Raw genomic sequence first — 21,499 nt, forward strand, 5'->3', positions numbered from 1 at the left:
TGTTAATGAAATCTTCCTAAAACTTAATGAATTGGAAAAATGAAATGTTCGAAATAAGGGACTGCCCCTAAAACGATTTTCAGCAAACTATTCAGACCACGCAAATACGAACGTTATTTCGATAATGTATTATTGTTTCAAGTATATGTGTGTGTGTGTGTGTGTGTGTGTGTGTGTGTGTGCAAACTATCGCGAGATTTAACACCCCGGCGGTACGTGTCGTGTGTAGTGACGACGCCCTAAGTATTCTAACAATCAGACCCCACGATCAAACGTTCAATCTTTCCATGGAGCTGCTAATGTCAAAGAGCAAGGCGACTGACGAAGCGGATTCTTTTCACCCCGATACATGAATCGTGATCGAGGCATCTATTGAAACCTTCGATGTATCGCTCTTTCAAGTCGTTCGTCGAAGCGAGGATCCAGATGTACAGTACCTTTCAATGATTCATATTCTTACTAGAATAAAGTCACTAGACGATGCTAGAGACTTGATTCTAGGAATAACAGGAACCACTGGTAGGCATTGTAACGTTCCAATAAAGAAATTTGGATCGAAATCGAGAATCGAAATTAAAGGATAATCAATGAATTTGCTTTCTGTAACAAATAAACTTGAAGGTATTTGGACAGTTATTCAATTCAATGTAATGAGTATTAGTTCGAAACAAAGGAATGAGATTGTTCGACATTATTAACTAGTGGGAGCAGTTCGTACGAAGGTAAAAAAACAAAAGTATTCAATGACTTGTCAGTGATTCATTGTTACCAGGCAAAATCCCTAGTAACTCTTAATCTCGACTGCCAAAGCTGCAAAGAATTTCTCCTACTTAAAACTCTGTGCTCATTGCCATTAAAATTCTGTTCGTCTCAAGTCTTGGATTTTGATAAAGAACTTGATATTGCTCGTAGGAATTGAAGAATTTTTTGTAACAAATTTTCATGGAGATATATGATCCAATGAAGGTAGGAAAATTTGTTCTTGATCAGACCATGTCCTCAGATGGCCCTGTTAGCAACTATTCTTTCCAGATATAGGTAGTAATTGCAGAACACCTCTCAGCGATTCGTGTTACTAAGGTGAAGACCCTAAAGGCTCCTAATCTTTACCACGCGAACATACATACATATATATATTGTCTGGACTTATTCTTAATATACCTATAGTTACTAGGAAGATAATTTTAGTCATTCTTAAGGCTAAGATTGTATATAACTTGGTAAACGTCGTTTAGTCAAATGTAAATTACATATAATCTATCATGTTGTTACTAAGATAAAATCTTTAATGCAGATCTGGGTAACTCATTTGTGTTAACAACAAATTTATTTTCGGTTATTCTGAATTCTCAATCATTGGATTTTTATGAATCCATGGTATGTAAAATACTTTCTTTGTAAAGGTAATGAAAACTTTACTGCCTAACAGTGTGTGTTAGTATATTATTAATCATCGAACATATTAAAAAAATAGTCACAGGAAAATGTATTACCACATTTGTACATTTGTTTAACCGATTTAACATAACAGACATTAAATAACAAGCGATAAGGGTAGTAAGGTAAATGTCTCCATTAAAGCTTAATATGTGCAATTAATTTAATAATATCCATAAATCAATAAGGTTACGTTGAGCAGTAATTACTTCAGAAGTAGTTTTCCCAATAAAACCACTTTGCAGAGTTATAAAATCACGTAGGTGTCAATCAATGAAAAAAATTCGACAGTAATTAAATGGAGATGTGTTTAATTCATCTAACTTACGAGTGTTATAACCAGTGCAATTGAATTTTCTTGTAAATTTGTTAAATAAATTCATTTCACATTCAAGATCGAAGGGAACCGAGAACGTCGAAAAAACTTAACGAAATATCTAACGATAATAATCATGACTGCGTAACAAGAATATTTTGAAATTTCACCAAACAATACTTACAAAATGGTTATATACTATAAGATCGGCAAAAAGATCATTTACCTTGCAACACCAAAGAACATTAGAAATTACTTGTTGAACACTTTGATCGTTGGAGGTGACCCTACACACAATTCTTAATCATGCCGTTAGAGAGGTATGCGCTTTGATCTCAAACAACGCTTTATACACTTCCCTACAATGGAACCACTACATCAAGAGTAGTTTCATACTGTCGGCTGGCCTTCCGCCAGAACGCGGCAGGCACCGTTGCCGGAAGTGATGAGTTGCCCAGACTTACTCCAAGGATTCTTAGCATCTATGTAGCGACTATTATCCCAGTAACAAACCGACTTATCGAGAAATGTGCAAAATCCAATTGACGCTAATAATTCGCAATAAACTAACAATGAACAATAAACAATCAGCAATACCAAAAAATGTGTAATCTCTGCCTAGTAACCACGATTTTGATCACCAAAGGCTAGTCTGTGCAGAATTGTTCTAGATTCTCGCGAAAGATACGACGGCAACGAGACGCTATTTGACTATCATAAGATATGCGAGCCTGTAGGATCGTTCGCGTACACCGCAGAATAATAATATAAAAACGAGCTGACCGTACGACATCACGACGACTGTTCAATCAAATAACACTGCAGTCCACACCAAGTAACAATATTGAAATGTATATATATATATATAATGTATGTACATATATATATATAAATAATATATAGATATCGACGTGTGACGTCCGTGACCAGCGCATCGCGGAACACGATTACGGGTACACATTTATAAATATTTATATTTATATTTATATATATATATATAAATATCAAGGTGGCATTCTCTGATGGAACATAAAAGAGAAACAAATGAAAAACAGAACAGAAATGTTATATAGTAAACCAAGGCGAATAAAAACTGGGAACGACCGATCATATATGACACGAGCAAAAAGGTTTCAATCTGGCGATTCGTGCTCCTTGCTTGTTACGTGGCACCTTAAAACCGTCATAGGTCCAGGAGCCTAACTTCAAAACACAGGTCTGTACGTCGTATGGAAAGAACTCAACGTCGATGGAGCAGGAGGATTTATATACGGCCGGCGGTTGCCACACGACCAATCCCGAATAGTAGACCGTGGCCTTGGTCATCAGCGTCACCTCGTAGTTCCCGTCGGCGCTGGAATCACCGAAGAAACGAGCCGAACGTGATCACGATTGGCTCCTCGAGAAGAACGCCGGATGCTGCCATATTCAGACTCTCTTACCTTCTAAGTCAAAACGGCCTCGAAGCTTCCGCTATAGTACCTTTCCTTCGACTGACCGTTTGCTTTACACGTTTCGGTTTAATCAACCTTTCTCTGAGCGCAATCGCTGATGGGGACTCTACGAGATTCATGGGGATTTTCGTGAAATAAGCGAGACGCGCGTATTTATTTTTTCAAATATTTCGTTTCTGTCTTTGCCTTTGTTGTGTAAATGCTTCTCACGAAATAGCAGACAATGAAGAATATTCGTTGTATCGACTAAATTTTGCTTTAATGTTTTCTTTAGTGAAAAGTGTGGTTGGATACACTGACATATAGCAACTTCGATCGACGATTCTATTATATATTGCTATATTTCTGCCACTATTAAGTTTGCTTCTTTCAAAAACTGGTCAAGCATACTTCTTCAAGTAATGTATTCAAGACACAAGAAGATCTGTTAACGAAAAAGCTAAACAATCGTCATTTTGAAAGCTAACCAAACTCGGAAATTCTTTCGAATCTCGCGTATCATGTTTAAAAGCAAAACGAAATATTCTACCGAGTCGCTAATTATCCCATCGGAAGGGACAAAAATCCCACATGGATCGTGCTAATTCTGTCAGACACGATTTCCAAGAAAGAAAGAAAACAGAGAAACAAAAGCCTGGCAGCATCCGTGTCTCCCAACGTAGTTTCTCGACTCCCATCATCAGTCCCGTTTGATCATGCAATCTCCAGAACACGATCCACCGAGTTCCGAAATCCACACGGCGACGAGCCGATCGTTCATATGTATATGTATATATATATATATATATTTTTTTTTTTCATCTTGTTAGTCTAACCTTACTATCTAAAAATTTCGATCGTCCCCGACGCATCACGATATTTCGCTCGATCCACGTCGCGGATGACCGATATTTCTGCGGCAGGGAACTTAGGCGGCTACCATGCAAGTTTACCTTGAAGCCGTCATAGGTCCACGAACCGAACTTGAGGACGCAGGTCTGCTCGTCAAATGGGAAGTACTCCACGTCGATCTCGCAGGATGACTTATAAATGGCGGGGGGCTTCCACTCGACCAATCCTTGATGGTAGATGGTGGCCTTCGTGGCCAAGGTCACCTCGAAGTTGCCGTCCGCGCTGCGAGCGAGCACATTAGTGGTTCTGGGCGCTGCGGCGGTCGAGCTTACTTTGTATTTCCAATTCGATACCAAGCCGTCATTTTTTTTCATTTTTGGTGATTTTTTTTGTTTTGTTTGTTTTTTTCTTTTGTTTTGTTTTGTTTTCTTTTTCTTTTTCTTTTTCTTTTTCTTTTTTCTGGTTTTTCGTTGTCGTTTTTTTTTGCTTTTTGCTTTGAATGAGTCTTAACGATGCCGTTCTTTAGAACCTACGGTTGGGATCCCCGCGAATGTACGGTTTTGTCGTGGGTTGGAACGTGAGTTTTCATTCGGACGTGTGGATTTGTTACCGACCAGTTCCCGGAGAAACACGAAACTCGAAGATTGTGTACCTCGAGCGCGATGATCTCGACGCGTTGTTGATCGAACGAGAATTGCGTTTCTATGTCGGTACGCGCGCGAACGCTGATATTGAAGTACGAAATACTTTTGTTGTTTGCTTCATTGATTGAATGCCAAGTGATTTTTGAAGTTCGAAAAGGAAATATTGTGCATTGAGTATTGTTCATTATGATATTCCAATGGTCATTTTTCATTAATCAAACTTGGTTGTAATAGTTCATTGATTCTGGAGTTCTGATATTTCTTGAGAAGAATACGAAATACATTTTATAAAGCATCGAACAAATAAATTCCTCTAGTAAGTATTTTTGGATTTCATTAAAATGGAATGACAATAAATGCTTCAGATTCATTATGAAGGCTCTTATTTCGATCTTAATGTCGCCGTGAATGTTGTTATACATAAGGCAATAAAAAAAATGTTATTGATAGAATATATAAGTTTCTTTGTTCTTATACCTATTCATGGATAAAGAAATAAAACCTAGGATATTTCTTACTAAAATTATATGTATTATATTTGAAGTTTAGTTATAAATTAATTAATTAAGTTATAGTTCAATTCATAAATTTATGTAATTCGTTTTAAACGTCTCAAATTAAATTTGTTAAATATGATATCAATAACTATCCATTATGACATTCTTCAATTTTTCTCTTTATAATAACAGAACTGTTTGCAAAAGTATTTGAATATTTATTATAAAAAATAACTATTCAAATATTTAAATACCCGCTCATTAGAATTGAGTTTTTACATTTACGATAAGCATGATGAATCAAAATACTGTTACAAATTAAACAACTGATTACATGTTAAACTGTGTAGTAAGAAATATTATATTATACATTTAATTTACAATTAAAAATCATATGTATTTGTGAATGCTATACACTGAAAACTTTTCGACAGTCAGAGGATGCATTTTAACATAGCCACGTTTCCCCGACTGCAGTTTTCTCATATGAAATTGTATATTCATATATGAAAAAAATAGTTTTTTAAAATGAAAAAATAATAGGAAGAGTAAATATAAATATATCATAAAAATAAATAGGCACCTGCATATAGGCAATAGATAAAAGTCAATCTAAAAAATAATGTATAATACTGATCAGTAAGTTCGGTCTCCTTTTTTTTTTTTAAACGAATCAACATTTATGACAGAGTTGTTTATTCGTTAATCTTTAAAGTTTACATTTTGTACTGCTTTTAAGCTAGCGCAACACACATGTTGGTAAACATGGATCTTCTTGCAATTTATCGCTGGCGTTTTCTTCGTTTTGCCTGCGACTATGTGGTTCATCATTAACATGGGAATCCTTTGATTAAAACTCTTCTGATTACCTTTGAACGTGTAATACACTTGCAAAATTCTCATATAAAATTCTCTGGGGTAAATATCTTTTTTTCTAGTTACTTTATACCATGTTTTCATAGTGTACATTTAGCGTACAGTTAACACACAACTTTCCGATCTCATACGTATATCTATATAATAATCTATATGTACATTTACAAATAACAATGTCAATATACGCAAAAATATTATAAATATATAAATATGTAATAATTATAATATGTATAATTATAAATATATATTCATTTATTAATATTATATCTGTATAAATATTGTTTATAAATGTACATATACATATAAATATATAGAAGGATAAAATAAAGTATCAAGTATCATGCTATGACAAATAACACATAAGAAAATATAACTGAATTATAATTCGAAATGCAACAGAAATATTTCAAAGCTAATTTACAACGAAATGTACATTTGAAGTTGAATCGTTTACATTGGAGACCTAAGCAGTGTAAATACGACTTCGTGCATCACGACACGTGTTTATAAAATATATGGACAAATACGTATATTCAGTAAAGAGAATATTATTATACTTATTAATGACATTCTGCAAAATTTCTCTCGTTAATATAGGAACGCTTTACCACAGTTAAACACTGAATTTTATATACAAGAAGAATTTAAATAATATCTACGTTTCCAATTCATCTCGCTGTTAAAATATCTGAACTTTTCAAAAGACTTAATTTCGATGAATAAATCTATCACATATTTATCTCCTAAAATGTCAACAGTGAAATACGTTAATAATGATTAATTACTTCTCTTTTATACCAGTATAATATAAATATACATTTTCGCAAAACTATTATCGTATTAACATTGTGCGTTCTTGATTATTATAATTGTGTTAAATTTTCAACTGTTCTTAAGATAAATTAAAGAAAAATTGTATTTCTTTATACTCTTCTCTGTTCAAAATTATCTGATATCCTGCATAAAATTCATGTAGAAGAAATTATATATTTTTCAGTTGTAATTATGTCTTTTTCAATTTTGTCAGTATACGAATACTTGTAATATGATATATTAAGATTGAATTATTTCGTTAGTGATTTTAAAGCTCAGATTTTCTCTCTATTTTATTCAGTTTATGTAGTTCGAATATGAATGGTGGTTCGACACAAACAGGTAGGGGAATATGTGCTTATTAACAATCCAACTTCCGTTGCCTAAAGCAGTCCTGCAGTACACACGAATAAACACTGTGCTTCGTTGCATATTACAGTGCATAAACACACATTGAGTGTTTTCTGAGTAATCAGCATACCAGATTGAAATCAACACGACGAAATTTCAATTTTAATAACAGAGTTTAATAACATGCGAAACTAATTTGGAAATAAATCATATAAAATCAAACTTGAAAGATCAATTTGAAGCAAAGTGTATAATATTAATCTGTTTCTAATAAATTAAAAAATCTTCAATTCTCTTAAATGTGTTATATAAACGAAAATATTTATTTTTTGTATAATTTTTGGATATAAACACTAACAATTCCGATAGAAACGTTATGATTTGAATAATTTTAAAATAAGAAAACTAAAACTAGTTATTTTGAAATTGCAGCAGTTCTTGTATTAAGAAAACATTGGTTTGAAGAAATTTCTCCTGCAAACATGATTGTCTAGTTTTCTTAAATGCATTAACCTCGTATTAAATAATTTTTTCATACATATAATGAACAAATATTTAGGTGTTTTTATTTAGAAAATGAAAAATATAATAAATAATATTGATTTAAATATTATTTCACACGAATTTGCTAAAGTCTTATAAAGATAATAGAAATTAATAAAGAAATCTATTGCAACAATTTCTGAATCAAGTTTATTACGTAAAGAAAGAATTCTGATTGTATGAAAAAATTGTATAGTTAATATACGATACCTTTCACTTTAAGAGGGCTTCCTACTTTGTCCTCATAAAAAGTGCTTATTTTTGTGATCTACTTTTCGGAGACTATAAATTGCACTTTTCTGAAGTTTTCTACATGCTTACGAAGCATTCCTTGAGCTACCATTCTTCAGATTTCGACTAAATTTAGAGTGGAGAACGTGGGCCAAGATTTAACGCTATCGAAATAAAGGTTTATTAAAATAATTAATTAGATAGAGCTAGCACTTTATTTTTTACTTTCTTCGCTACTTTATCTGTTAATATTATTTGTTTAATAGTTTATTACATACAAATACATTTTATAAATTGTCATTTCATTAAAAATTCAGTTACTTGATATTCAATTGTATTGAGAAAATAAAGATATATTTTAATGACGTATCATACATTTAATCAAAAATCACAGACTTCATCAATACCTATCATTTAAACTATTTACTTTTATCAAACGTCTTCATGCTTTAATGTCCATCAACATTGCCATTGTTCTTTTAATATTACTAATTGAAAAAATCATATAGTTTTCAATAAACCATTTTCACAGATTTTCCTTAAAATGAACTTCTAAAATTTGTTTGCATATATTCCAAATAAATGATTCCATTACTTTACTTGGAATAATATCTCCTTCATTCGTTATTTCCGTTACACATGTCTAAATGTCATCGCCCACCCCAATAAGTAACAATATACAAGTAATAAAAGAACAATAAGTTTCTACTGTTACATAAGTAAAGATAATACCAATACGACGGTAATTTTAATTCCCATTAAACGGTAATGCTTTCGTAACGATGTGAACACACAATAATAAGAATAAAGTCTGATCAATTCTGCAGTCTTTAAATCCCCTTAACACAATACGATCCTCGATATTAAATGATCGATCTGTTCCTCTATTGGCAATCCTTCACATCGCCTCAAATAGATTTCAACGAGGAGTGTTCGCCCAACAAAAGGTTTACGGGCATATCGTGCTCGAAATTCTCCCGGTAGAATTGATCGATGATCGCTCGTTACGATTTCACCGTGACGAGGGACGAACCAAGCTCGATGATATAATGCCCGTATCGAAGATGGCTGGCGCCGATTAAGACCTCTTCCGATCTTTATAACGCGCCCTCACACTATCGCCCCTTGCGAACCACGTAACGCGCCGCCTCATAAGGGGGCGTTATCTTTACAAGAAGCGTGGGAGACAGATATCTGGGTTAATGAATTGCCAGGATGGTGAAAAAAAAGGGAGTCGCGTATGCCTCTCACTAAAAGCTCAGTATTTTGCAGACCTTAATAGAGATTGCTTTTATATCTTAAAAAATGCTCAATGTCGGCTGCGGGTGAACAATTTCAACTTCAACTTTCCATTTATAATTAAAATTACCCGTGAACGAGATTAAATTGTAATTTCATTTGATTAAATTTTCATTTAATTGAATTCTATTTCAATTGTGTCCCATTTCTAAATAGATATTGGCCATTTTGTTTGTCGACTGCATGTCATCTTCCAATTTATTTGTACGTTATATTGGAAAGAAATATTGTTTTGGTTAACTTAGTACTTGAGAGAATGGAATGTACATAATATAATTAGTAGAAAGCAATATTAGACAAACAAAGCTTTGAATATTTCATAGATACTTGTTTATTAACTAATTGAAGGTAAGGAAATTCTGAATAAATGTAGTTACTTTTAAATTTTGTATCAAGAAGCATAAATATAATAGGAAACATGAGTCTTCAAACATTGTTATCATGATAATTATGATAATCGCGGTAGCAGGGTTGACCTATATATTTTAGCAGACAATGTACACTGTATACATCTTATAATACTTCTATCTGTAAAATTTTTTAAATTCTTGTGTATTTTAAAATATAAAAAATGTATCAAATGCTTCCAAATAACTTTGGAACACCACGAACCACATGAATGTTACTAAAAGAACTGCCCGGTAAAATTCATCATACATCTGCAAACATAACTCTCCTTCAATTCCTCTTTCAAATATTTCGTGGAGGCCGTATAAGCGAAGAAACGTTCCTAGAAATATCCGTGACGAGTCTCCGGCTAAACAACGCTTAACACGAGCGGCCATATTGTCAGTGGCTGGTCCATCGAAACAAAGGAGGGAAAATAAAGCAGACGAACCACTGAAATTCATCCATTCTCTGGTTCCTCTCCTTTTCATGAGTAAGGAAAACTCGAGAAATAATATCGCGGGGACTCGCGACAGAAACAACAACTACAGCTTAAGCGGTAACGGAAGGGATGGCAGGGGGAGGGGGTAGTAGGAAGATCAGAGGTTAAGTGAAATTGAAGTTGAACCCGGTGATGAAAACGGCTTGCGGTATCTAAGGTGACCCAGGGACTCCTTCGCAATAGTTTTCATTTCCTTTTAATCTTGGTAGGGTTTTCTGCCATCTGGAACGAAGACTGCCAATTCTCCTTCCATTTTTCGCGAACGAACAGGATGAAAGGAATGCGTACGCTCTCGCGGGGCATGTTTTATTTATCTCGTTCGCTCACGGAACGATTCGGAGGAGCAGATTTCTCATAATTAACCCCTTGTCCTACATTATCGCGTCAGACTTGTGAAGATTTGAAAGAGAATTTATCAAGCATAAATATCACTCAATTCATGTGAATTTAAATTAAATATTATTCTTCTGTTATCGACTATTATACTTTAAAGCAGAGGTGTTCAAGATTTTAGTTTTCCTAAGCCTCATTGTAAGAAGACAGGTTGCTATGGACCGCACATAAATTAATAACATTTCTAACCCCTTGCCCTATGTTTTATTTCTTAAGTACGATCGTTACAACTACTTTATCATTAACAAATTCTTAGGAAAAGAAGACATTTTGATGCTTGTTCGATGTACATTTACTCAGAAGCTTAACGACTCATAATAGAATAGTAATATTTAATCTATATTTAAAGGTAAATTCGATTTAAAATTTTCGTCACGAGCCGGGCACGATATTGTTGATCAAGGGGTTAACTCGTATTTGTAGTATTGTTAATAGGCCTTTTAGTTGCAATCTCATATGGTTCGTAAGTTTATAATTTTTTTTTTGGGACGTATTCGCCGTCTGGGGTCGTAGATTTAACAAGTCTGCTTTAGGACAAACGTACAATATACCTAGAATTTTCCTCTTCTTTTTAATAAATTATTGATGACAAAGTAGCTGTATATATCACAGTTGAGAAATAAATCGGAGGGTAAGATATTAATCTACGCAATAATTCATTTCCCTCGATTATAGCTGAAGTTTGCGGGGCTGAAGAATATCGATATTAACACTATTTTGTCTTCCTTTCCGTTTAGGTCGGATATCGACGATATACTAGTGGCAGGAGATATATGTGAGGTTGTGATAAGGCTAGATGTATATTTTCATACGTAGTATATTCTTTGTAAAAACGGTTAAATTATACGTATATCATCGGTCAACGGTGACTGACGCAGCTTGAGCGAAAAGTATATTGCCAGTCACCGGTGACTGACGTGGCGCTTAACACTAAACGTGTCTACCACGACCGGTTTTCAAATTTAGTTAAAAATTCTGTATTTTCTTTCGTCCATTTAACTTTATATCAGTTCTTATATTGTTCGATTAATCGGTATTTCAATTTTTTTCTTTCCTATTGTTTTTGTTTTCACTAAGAAACATTTATCACTTAATTTGTTTACCTTTATTTTATAACCAGTTATTTGAACGGTTACGGTAGACGTAGGTGTATGTAAAGTGTCGCGTTTTCAGTTAGTGTTAACGTGTTAATATACGAGGTGTTTAATGTGTAGAAGGGATAAAAATGTTTCTGAAAGGTCAGAAGAGGGTGGAAGAAAATTTATAGAAAAAGATCTTTGATATGTCTTCGATTTATTAGATCAGAAGTAGTTTATTTATTGAATGTCATAGAAAATATAGAGGTAAAGATTAAATCAAATTGAAATTGAATTCATGCGTAACAAGGAATTTATTCGTCCTCTGCGATCAGAAAATTTGGAATATCGAATAATTTTGATTTATTTGCGATTTTTTAGTGGTAGGTAATTTATTTATTCACAAATAATGAATATTCGTGCACTGCGGTCAAAAAATTTGGAATATCGGATAACTTCGATTTATTTGTGATTGTTTAATAGTAGATAATTTATTTATACACAAACAATGAATGAACCGGTTACGGTCTTTACATATGGTATCTTTTGTCCAACGCCAGTACACAAAAACACTTCTCTGTTCACGCCACGGATACAAACGTTTGAAGAAAAAAATAAAACAGCGTCCGAATATTCTTGCGAGCGACTGTATGAAACTGTTATCGGAACCAGACGGAATTCGATTTTGTGAAAACGTGTTGTAGGACAAACTGGTGTCTTCCAATCGAAGAGATTGCCCGTGGCTATACGGTCCCCGGAGAAATACTCGTGTCGTTACCTCGAAAATCCGGATTGTAGAACATGTTCACGGATACCCAGCATCGAGAACACACTATTTTTCCTAGATCACCGTACGTAAATACCTTCCAAAACGTTTTCATTAATCTTACCTAAGAGTGATCAATATAAAAAACACAGATTAAAGTAAAACATTCGAATCGAAGTGTATTTATAACTAACTGTCATTAACTTTTTGTTTTATAATATCAAATCAGACCCATTGTGAGTATTACAGATTGGAATTTGTAAACATTGATATTTTAATTTTTTTTTAGTAGGGAATGCAGCATTATTTCCCCGCTATTAAAGTCTAACCCTTTGTAAACTGAAGCATTCTCGGTTTTTCGTTTCATTATTGATTGTATCAACGTAATTTTATTAAATGTAGTTTAATGTATTGCTTTATAATAATTTGTTGAAGAAGTTTGAAGGAGCAGTGAAATTGTTCTTATCTATCTACGATGCAATTATGATATTGCAAAAAAATATATTAGCAAAACTTCGTAAAATAAGTAGCTATTCTAATGAAAGCCTCTCTGGATGTAGAGTTACAAAGTTAAAATATAATAAACGTAAATTTGGTCAGCAAGGATAGATTTTCTTTCTTCGTGGATAAACGTTAACGGTTGTTAGAAATTCGAAATATGAATTTATTTAATTAATACGTGTATGTATAGTGTGAATTTGGTTGTATTTATTACAATAAATTATTGATTTCTGAATATTTGCTGTTTTTATTTAGTGAAGCTATGTGACATCTTGTCCATCATGTTTTTAATCTGTACCATTTAAAATACATTATTTCTTCAACCTCATATATTTCTCGATGAAATAATCCAACAATGATAAAACAGTCTTAATTAACTGAAAATTAATTGCAAGGCAAAGAGTTGTGTTCTTAGATATATAAATAAATTAAAAAATGTTTAAACTTAAAAGTATGATCAATAATGTTCAACGATAAATGTTCTTTTTAAGTTCGTACTGCATTTTCCACGACAACTTTAAAAAATTTTCTACAGACTTTGTTAACAACGTCAAATATAGGAAAGGAAAGATGAAGAAAGTTGCAGAAAGAGTGATCAATTGTCTAAGGGAAAGTTTTATGAAGGAATTTCGTGAGTTTTAAACTGGAGAAGCAAGCGAATTGAGACGTCCGCCCGAAAAAGTCGAATAAAAAAGTTAGCGAAGTGATCTCGTAATTAAGGACCATTGTAATCGACATCACTGGTTATACTAATGACCCCCGTGACTGGAATGAGTGAAGGAACGGGGAAAAAAGACGGAAAACAGATAAATTTGATCGATTTAATCTTCGATAGTAAAAAGAAGAATTTGATTATTTAATGTATAAACGTATAATTCAATAGCTGTAAGGCCAAACCATTTAAATGTCATATTCACAAAAATTTCTAGTCCTAATGAAGACAAAATATGATTGCTGTATTTTGTATGACAAAAAATAATGAACATAATATGTAGAATATTATATAATAAATTTATTATGTAATTTTCAAATAATATACTTAACTTCTCATGTTATGATTTATTTTGTAACAGGTAATTTGTCAAGAGTTAATGATTTCCTAGTAGGAAAGACTATAAACCTGTTATCATAGATACATATCTTCTAAAAAATTAAATATTTATAAACACAAAATAATATTCTCTTCTTATTAAGATATCTCTATATCTATTAAATTCAATTTCAAGTTTCTACCGTGTGCCTATTTCGATATTATCAAATTAAATTTAGATATTTATAATAAACATATATTACATATAAATGCATATCTTGAATCTATACTGAAAAAGACAAATTTTAGCTGATCGAAATAGAAACTTTCTGTTATATTTATTTTTCGTCTTTTTATATGCTGTCATCATAAAAATATTCTGTACCGTAACAAAAGTTAATAATTAGTACAAAATACAACACAGTTTAGACAATAGCATCAATGTTTTCATCAATAAGTATAATTTAACTATTTCATGGACGCCTGTATGGAAAGAACTAGTAAAAAACGAGAAAGTTTACGTTTAATCTGTGGGAAAATCGTGAGTATATCTGTGATAAATATGCAACCGTCAACGTGTTAAAACAAGAACATGAATAGTTCAAAATCGGCAGCCAGAAATGAACTACTAACTTCAAACAGTTACATTCCGAAAGTGAAAACCTATGGCTCATATCGCTTTGCCTTCCAGCCACGGACATTCACATGTATCTTTCAAATCGTGTAAACTGCGATACGATGGATAGTATTCACTGGGGGATAGGGATAAACGTGCACGTTGAACACTATCAGTTACCACTGGTAATAAACTTCTGCGCGCCGTACTCAAATGCCAAACGGTTTGGTTACTGCACTAGAAAAGTTTACCTCGAAAAATATAAAATACAATTTTAAAAATGTTTCATTGTATCATAAGTATGCAGCACTTGTTAATGTGAAATTAATATTTTTATGATGCTATTCTAATCGTGTTATCAGTTTTTATACATAGGAATTAAAAACGTCGTATCATAATTCCGCGGTAATCTTTGTTTCGACATTTTCTATATTTTTCTTAGTTTATTAAATAATTTCTTTTTAATCAACAGTATTTTAGTTTCGACAGTAATAGACAAATGTTTATCTAATAATTTTACAATTTATTTTCTCGTGTAAAATCACGTCTCTTCCAATTGAATCGCTAATTATAGGGCACTGAATATTAATTTAGTTTTTCTATTATTGTTAGACAAAATGGATAAAATAGAAAGATATCGGACTTTCAATTTTAGATAAAAGTTTAGTTTTATTGAAAACAAGATTGCATTCTTCGGAACGTGCAACACACTTCAGATCCGCCGTAGATAGAATCTTCTCCATAGACTGTTCCAATATTTGCAGCGGCTTTGGTTGCCTTTAAACTGTGATTGAACCAGAAATGCAACAAATGTTGAACACGTTCGTTTCTGTTGATTTGGTAATCCACTTTTCAGGGAAAGTTTAATTGGAATTTTCAGTAAAAATTAAAAATCTAATAATAAGATTCTGTTTAAAAAAAGGAAAGAGTCGTGTAATAATATATAGGCTGTTTTGTTTGTACGGATTTCTGTACAAGTGTCGCGATTTCATTCTTATTCTAAAGTTAAAATTTTTTATTTTTTATTTTGAAATATTCTAAAATCCATTAATGTTTTATTAAAAATACGTAACATAAATATGAAACCAAAAGGCTAAAGTAATATTCTTCTTCTGAATTCTTCTGAAACTCAAAACGAATTAAATGAGAAAATCGTTATAACGTTTCATAAAATTAGACAAAATTAGAAACTCGGTTCATTATAAATTCAATATTATTCAAATATTAAATTTATGTCTACAAAAGTAAGTGAAACATATTTAAGCGGGCACATAAATCAGTAAGATTTCATAATTTTATAATAACCTTCTAATACAGTACTTACAAATTACCTACATACTTCTGGCAAGAAAGTTTAATTTTATTTTTACCTACTACCTACAAACCCAGTAACAAAGTTTGTTAACATTTAGCATGAGCAATATTTCTTTCTACATTGATACAAAGTTTTATTACAATCGATTCTTTATAGGCAATTGTAAATAACATTTTTAAAGTGAGAGTAACTTAATTACCTTAGAATATTGTGTCAGTATATTAAGCATATGCTTATACAGTAATACTTAGTTAAACAACGAATAATAATACGATCATCAAATTTAGTGTCATGAATCTTATCAACTTCTATATTAGTTGAAAACAATTATTATTCATAAGATAACTAACATCGAATAAAAATGTTCAACAGTGAAAATAACTAGGTAATAACGTAACATAAGAATTGCGATACAAACCATTAATAACTTATTCCTTTTAGCTTTGCCAAGAAACAATAAGCGATACATAAAACGCTGAACTTTTTCTTGGCAATCAGCGTGTCAACCCCTTGCCTTACAATATCGTGTCAGACTCATAAGGAAGATTTCTAATATGGTTTAACAAATATAAATGTAATTCTGTTCTTTTGAGTTAAAATGAAACATTATTTTTCTTGTTAACAATTTGTATGGGTTAGAGTAAACCTAGACATAGAAAGAGTATGGAGTTCTTTGTGTTGCTAGTGCATTATTAACGATAGATAGTTCTAACAAGTGAAACTGCGAAATTAAATTGTAGGGCAAGGGGTTAATAAACATCAATACAATGGAATCACAAAAACAATTTTGAAGTAAACCTATTTCAAACCTATTATACCATTTTATACTAGAAATGGACTAAATGTGATATCGAAAAATTGAAGTTATCATAACCTCAAAATGCTACAGCTCAGGATGGAAATAGCGAAATAACATAATCATCCAGTTAAATCGATGATCATTTTTGAGGGAGTTAGCGAACTCGCTAAACGATCCATCTCGATAGGAAGTCGGCTTGCTATTCGGTACCTATCGTACAACTTCTGCGAAGGAACTGCGCATCAGTTCGGATTTACCGGCTTGAAGAATCGGTAGCCTGATGACATCCCCATTCTCAAAATTCGCCGAACCCTCACAGGCGGAATCCTGCCCGGCTACAACCATCCAGCTCGCTGAAAAGTGGAAAACCTTCTTCATCGATCCTGCACCCCGATCGTGTGTACACCTTCACACCCCTCTTCCCTCACCCCTATCGTCAGTGCATCCCAGTTATATTCTGCCAAGGGTAGGAACTTCTTCGATTTCCAGCCGCCAATAAATGAACTCCTTCAGACTTAATTTTTGTAACAAATTATGATTATATATGCATTTAACCACTTGACTGAGTTCGACGAGTACAACGTCATCTTAACACATTGTTGGTCGGCAATTTTATGCAAAAGCTATCCCATGTCACTCTTTATTATTTCGTAATTAAATATGAAAGTGGAATAGTCTAAACAGACTTCAGTATATTTTATTTATGCATAATGAATTGAAATAAAACTTCGCACGTATGTTTTTTATAGCTTTGAAAATTTTGTTTGCAATCTTGAAATAGCTAATGCAAGTGCAAACACGAGTTAGCTTGTGGCTGGTCATGAATGTGTTAAAACTCAAAATGACAGTGATTCTTTCAAAAATCAGTCATACATTTTTTCTGTTAAACGAGTGGTTTTTCTTCGTTTTGCTTCAGTTTTTGGTCTGAATATGTCATTGTTATCTGTCCTGCATTTGCAACACTATACCATGGCTATTTTGTGTACCTATACGATGAAAGAATATAATAATGTAGGATTTTCATAATACGCAGAGATATTCAATGATATTTATATAATAAAAAATATATACGAAATCTAATACAAACATACGAAAATCACTCCTTCCTTTCATAAATTCTTCCATTTGAAACTCAATAAACACAACCCAGCGTTAAGATAATATCTTTCGAAAACATGAAACTTTGGAACTTAATTATACATTCACCCTCACAATAGAAGTAAAACAGGGAACATTTTCAGGAATGTAGTTTGAAGTTTCCAGAATGTTATTCAGAAACGTTTGAGTTTTCGCTGTTAGTTCCGAAGTCAATTTTAAAGTTTACCACCATATACACGTAACTCCGTCATTAATGCAGCATTGCTGGCGGTTACTTCGGAAAGAAAGCGCGTCAAGGGAGATATTGTTCAACTTAAACTCCCACCAGTTGTTGCTAACAATAAATGAATATTCTATAGACTATAAGTAAACTCCTAAAGTTTGAAAACATAAATAAACCACGTGTTCTATTTAAAACGACATATACTTCAAATATTTCTGTAAATATGTTTCTAATTTTCGTATTAATCACATACGAAACGAATAAATTGATTGAGTTATAGTTTACATCGTCTGCTACCAAACCATTTACAATTAATTCTAAAAAATAAGTTTTTCTCCAATTATTAATTAAAACAATTGACAATATTATTAATAAGAATGGAATAAATTATATTATCATAAATAAAATTATAACTGTACATAGAAAATTCCCCGCAATTTCATATTGAAATATTAATATATTATAACCGGGAAAGTAAGACTATCCTAATCATGCAATTCACCTTTATAGAACGAAAATTTGCTGAGCACTTGAAGATTGGAACCCATCTTATAAGACAATATATACGGTAAAAGTCAAATTTCTTTATCCACTGCTCCCAAGTTATAGTTACGTAGATATTTCAGTGTAAAATTCGGTAATAAAGTAAAGCAGTAAAATTGTTTTAAAATCTACTCAGCCGTGTAGTAAAACCTCCTTCGAACATTTTCTTAGTAATCGGAACAAATGCATCTCAGTCGTAAAAGTTGAAGGACCGAGTTGAACGTTCGGTGAATTGTAACCAAGTTACGGACTCATCATGGGTCAAGAGGTACCATTCTCTTTTTAGATACTGATATCTGCTTTAATAAAACAAGGTGATTCGCTGGGGATGAACGAAACTGAATGTTCATTGTGCATTGGAAAACTGAGAGGTTCATGCACATGTGCTATTCTTAGCAACGGTAACTGAGTACCAGAGTCAGGTTATTCCTTTCTAATTAAGCCAAAGTTTGTATGATTGTTACTGTTGATAATTCAAATGTAATATAGTCGAACCTTGGAAAAGACCGAGTTATAAAAGTTTCGTTTTATCGTGTTTACGAAAAAAACAGGTTTAATCAACGAAACTTCGATTTATAGAAATTTTGGAAAGGTTTTGACTTATATGTAAGATTTATAGAAATTTTGTGAAGGTTGTAATTTATCCGTAGAACTTATAGAAATTTTGTAAAAATTTTGACTTATATGTAAGACAGGAATTTTGCAAAAAGTTTGACTTATATATAAGTCAAATAATTAAAGTAACAAATTTTGTATCTCGAGCTGTAAAGATTGTTATCTTGGAGTGGAAGAAAACAGAAAATTCACGAATTTACGGTGTAACAGTAGTTGATTCCATTGTACATTATCTTTTATAATCGTTAACTACCATTAGTTTACAATTGAAATTCTGGTGATTACACTGGGTTCTAAGTAATAATTACGAATTTGCAATCGAATTAGAAGTAACATTTTAATCATCAACTTTGATATAGGATCCGATTATATTTTACCCAACTCTGGTTCCTTATCGACGGAAAATTGTTCACCTTTGACCAAACCAATCCCCTTCCACCGCGTTACTATAAATTTTTCCAACGACCCGGCCAAACGAGCGTATTGCTCCCGATTCTTGATTTATTTCTGGCGATCTGCGGGCTGCACAGCTTCCAGTGACTCCTAGTGGCACAGTTTCCGTATTTATGATTGTACTGTGAACAAAATTCCTTAAATTCAGCACACTTTTTCCATTTAAGTTCGATCTTTATCATTGTCTTAAATTCTCGGTAAGAGCTGCGAAAATATTTTCACGGCACGAAGGGAATATTCTTTGAAATCGCAAAAGGCAACGCCGAATAAGGAGTTAGAAGTACCTCTGAACCGAATTAAATCGACTTTTGAAAATTACCAAGAAAACGTGACGAGTTTCAACACTCTGCCTCAATCGAGAAGGTAGTTACAAGGAAAATTCGGATTCTAAAGTTCGTAAAAGGTCAGGAAATTCGAAAGTTCAAAAGAAATTCTGAGATAATACTGAAAGTATCTAAGAAACGTTTCCCAATTTTTTGGTTGAAATGTTCGGTTATTGAAACGATAAAATTGATAAAAGAATGAAAGAAGTGAAGATTTTAAATCTTATTTGTAATGAATGATCTAAGCATACAAATTGTTTTTTTTTATTTTTTGAATTGAAGAGTTAAAAGAGTAAGGCGTTATAAAACATTTTTGTGGAAATTGGGTTTTCACTAATTAAAGATGATATAAATACATATTGGTATGGTATAAAACATTTTATCGTGAAAACTCCCAAATCATTTTGTTTTATCACAATACAAAAACATACAAATGTTGCAGAATAATTTTAAACTTTATTTATTCCAAACTTCATATGTGTAATCCAACGCATTCATCATTTAATCTTTTTAATTGGTTTGTAGAATGTTAACGTAACGTTCCTCGTTAAAATTCCATTGTCGAAATGGAGTGTACTACGTCAGACACGAAAAAAGTTTTTGCACAAGTGTGTAACCAATTAACAGTTGCTTTACAAAAGTTTCTTTAAATAATCCTCGCTACCATTTCGTAAATTAGTTCTTTTTCAGAAAACAGAATTTAAAAGCAGAGGTTGGAAAGAAAGCGGAGTATAAATAATATTTTAAGTATTCTTTCAAGTACTCAGATGCAAATACACACGTATAGACATACACAACTATATCTTCTACTCTACACAAGGGTCATTTGTATGCATCCAACCAAGTTTAAATGTTCCGGTTCATTATGTGCGACGTATTCACTTAACAAAGTTATGATAATTTAATTCACGTTAATGTTAGACGATTCGGACCTCCCCGTGGTTAAACGCAGTTGAGTCGCTAAATAGAATTATACAGAAAAATTTAAAGCTTTTTGTAAGAATTGTTTAAACTGTGATTTTAATTCGCTTCAAGAATAATAATTTTACTCAACGTGAACAAATGGTCCACAAACATTTCGTGTGTATAAAATTCAATTAATAAGACCGCTATGTAAAAAGGACTACAAAGAACAAAGGAGAGTACAATATACAAATACAAAGAGAATAAACAACGAGAGCACAAAAGTATGCTATCATTATACTGTGACTGAAATACTATGATACAGAGTGAGCCACGAAAGAGTATTATAATATAAAAGTATTCAAAAAGAAAAAATCAGGAATGGATCATTTTGACCCATCAGGTAGTTCTAGTGTTAACCACTCGAACTTCTTCGTCATGGTAAAAAATTGAAATAACCGATGCAAGTACAAACATAAGTTAACTCGTGACCGGTGAACAATCTGTTAAAACTCAAAATGACACTAATTCTTTCAACGATCAATTATTCATTTTTCAGATAAACGTGTAGTTCTTCTTCGTCTTGCTTCAGTTTTTCATCAGAGTATGTTATAAGTGCGTTTGTCCTGCATTTGACGAATATAACAACACCGAATCCAACAAC

At 32.4% G+C, this 21,499-nt stretch overlaps 1 protein-coding gene across 7 annotated transcripts in view; it reads right to left on the reverse strand.

Annotated features, from left to right (window-relative positions):
* The window catches only part of nAChRalpha4 (nicotinic acetylcholine receptor alpha4), a 252,998-nt gene that overhangs the window by 95,879 nt on the left and 135,620 nt on the right, over positions 1 to 21,499 (reverse strand). For 5 of the 7 annotated variants that reach the window (XM_076370226.1, XM_076370236.1, XM_076370240.1 and 2 more), the window contains one exon: positions 4,140 to 4,320. The exons of the other annotated variants lie outside the window; for them this stretch is intronic. In XM_076370226.1, coding sequence (XP_076226341.1) covers positions 4,140 to 4,320 — 181 coding nt within the window. The remainder of the gene's footprint in view (positions 1 to 4,139; positions 4,321 to 21,499) is intronic. 7 annotated transcript variants of the gene reach the window in all.

Source organism: Nomia melanderi, chromosome 1 (assembly GCF_051020985.1).
Source record: "Nomia melanderi isolate GNS246 chromosome 1, iyNomMela1, whole genome shotgun sequence".
Classification (NCBI taxonomy): Eukaryota; Metazoa; Arthropoda; class Insecta; order Hymenoptera; family Halictidae; genus Nomia; species Nomia melanderi.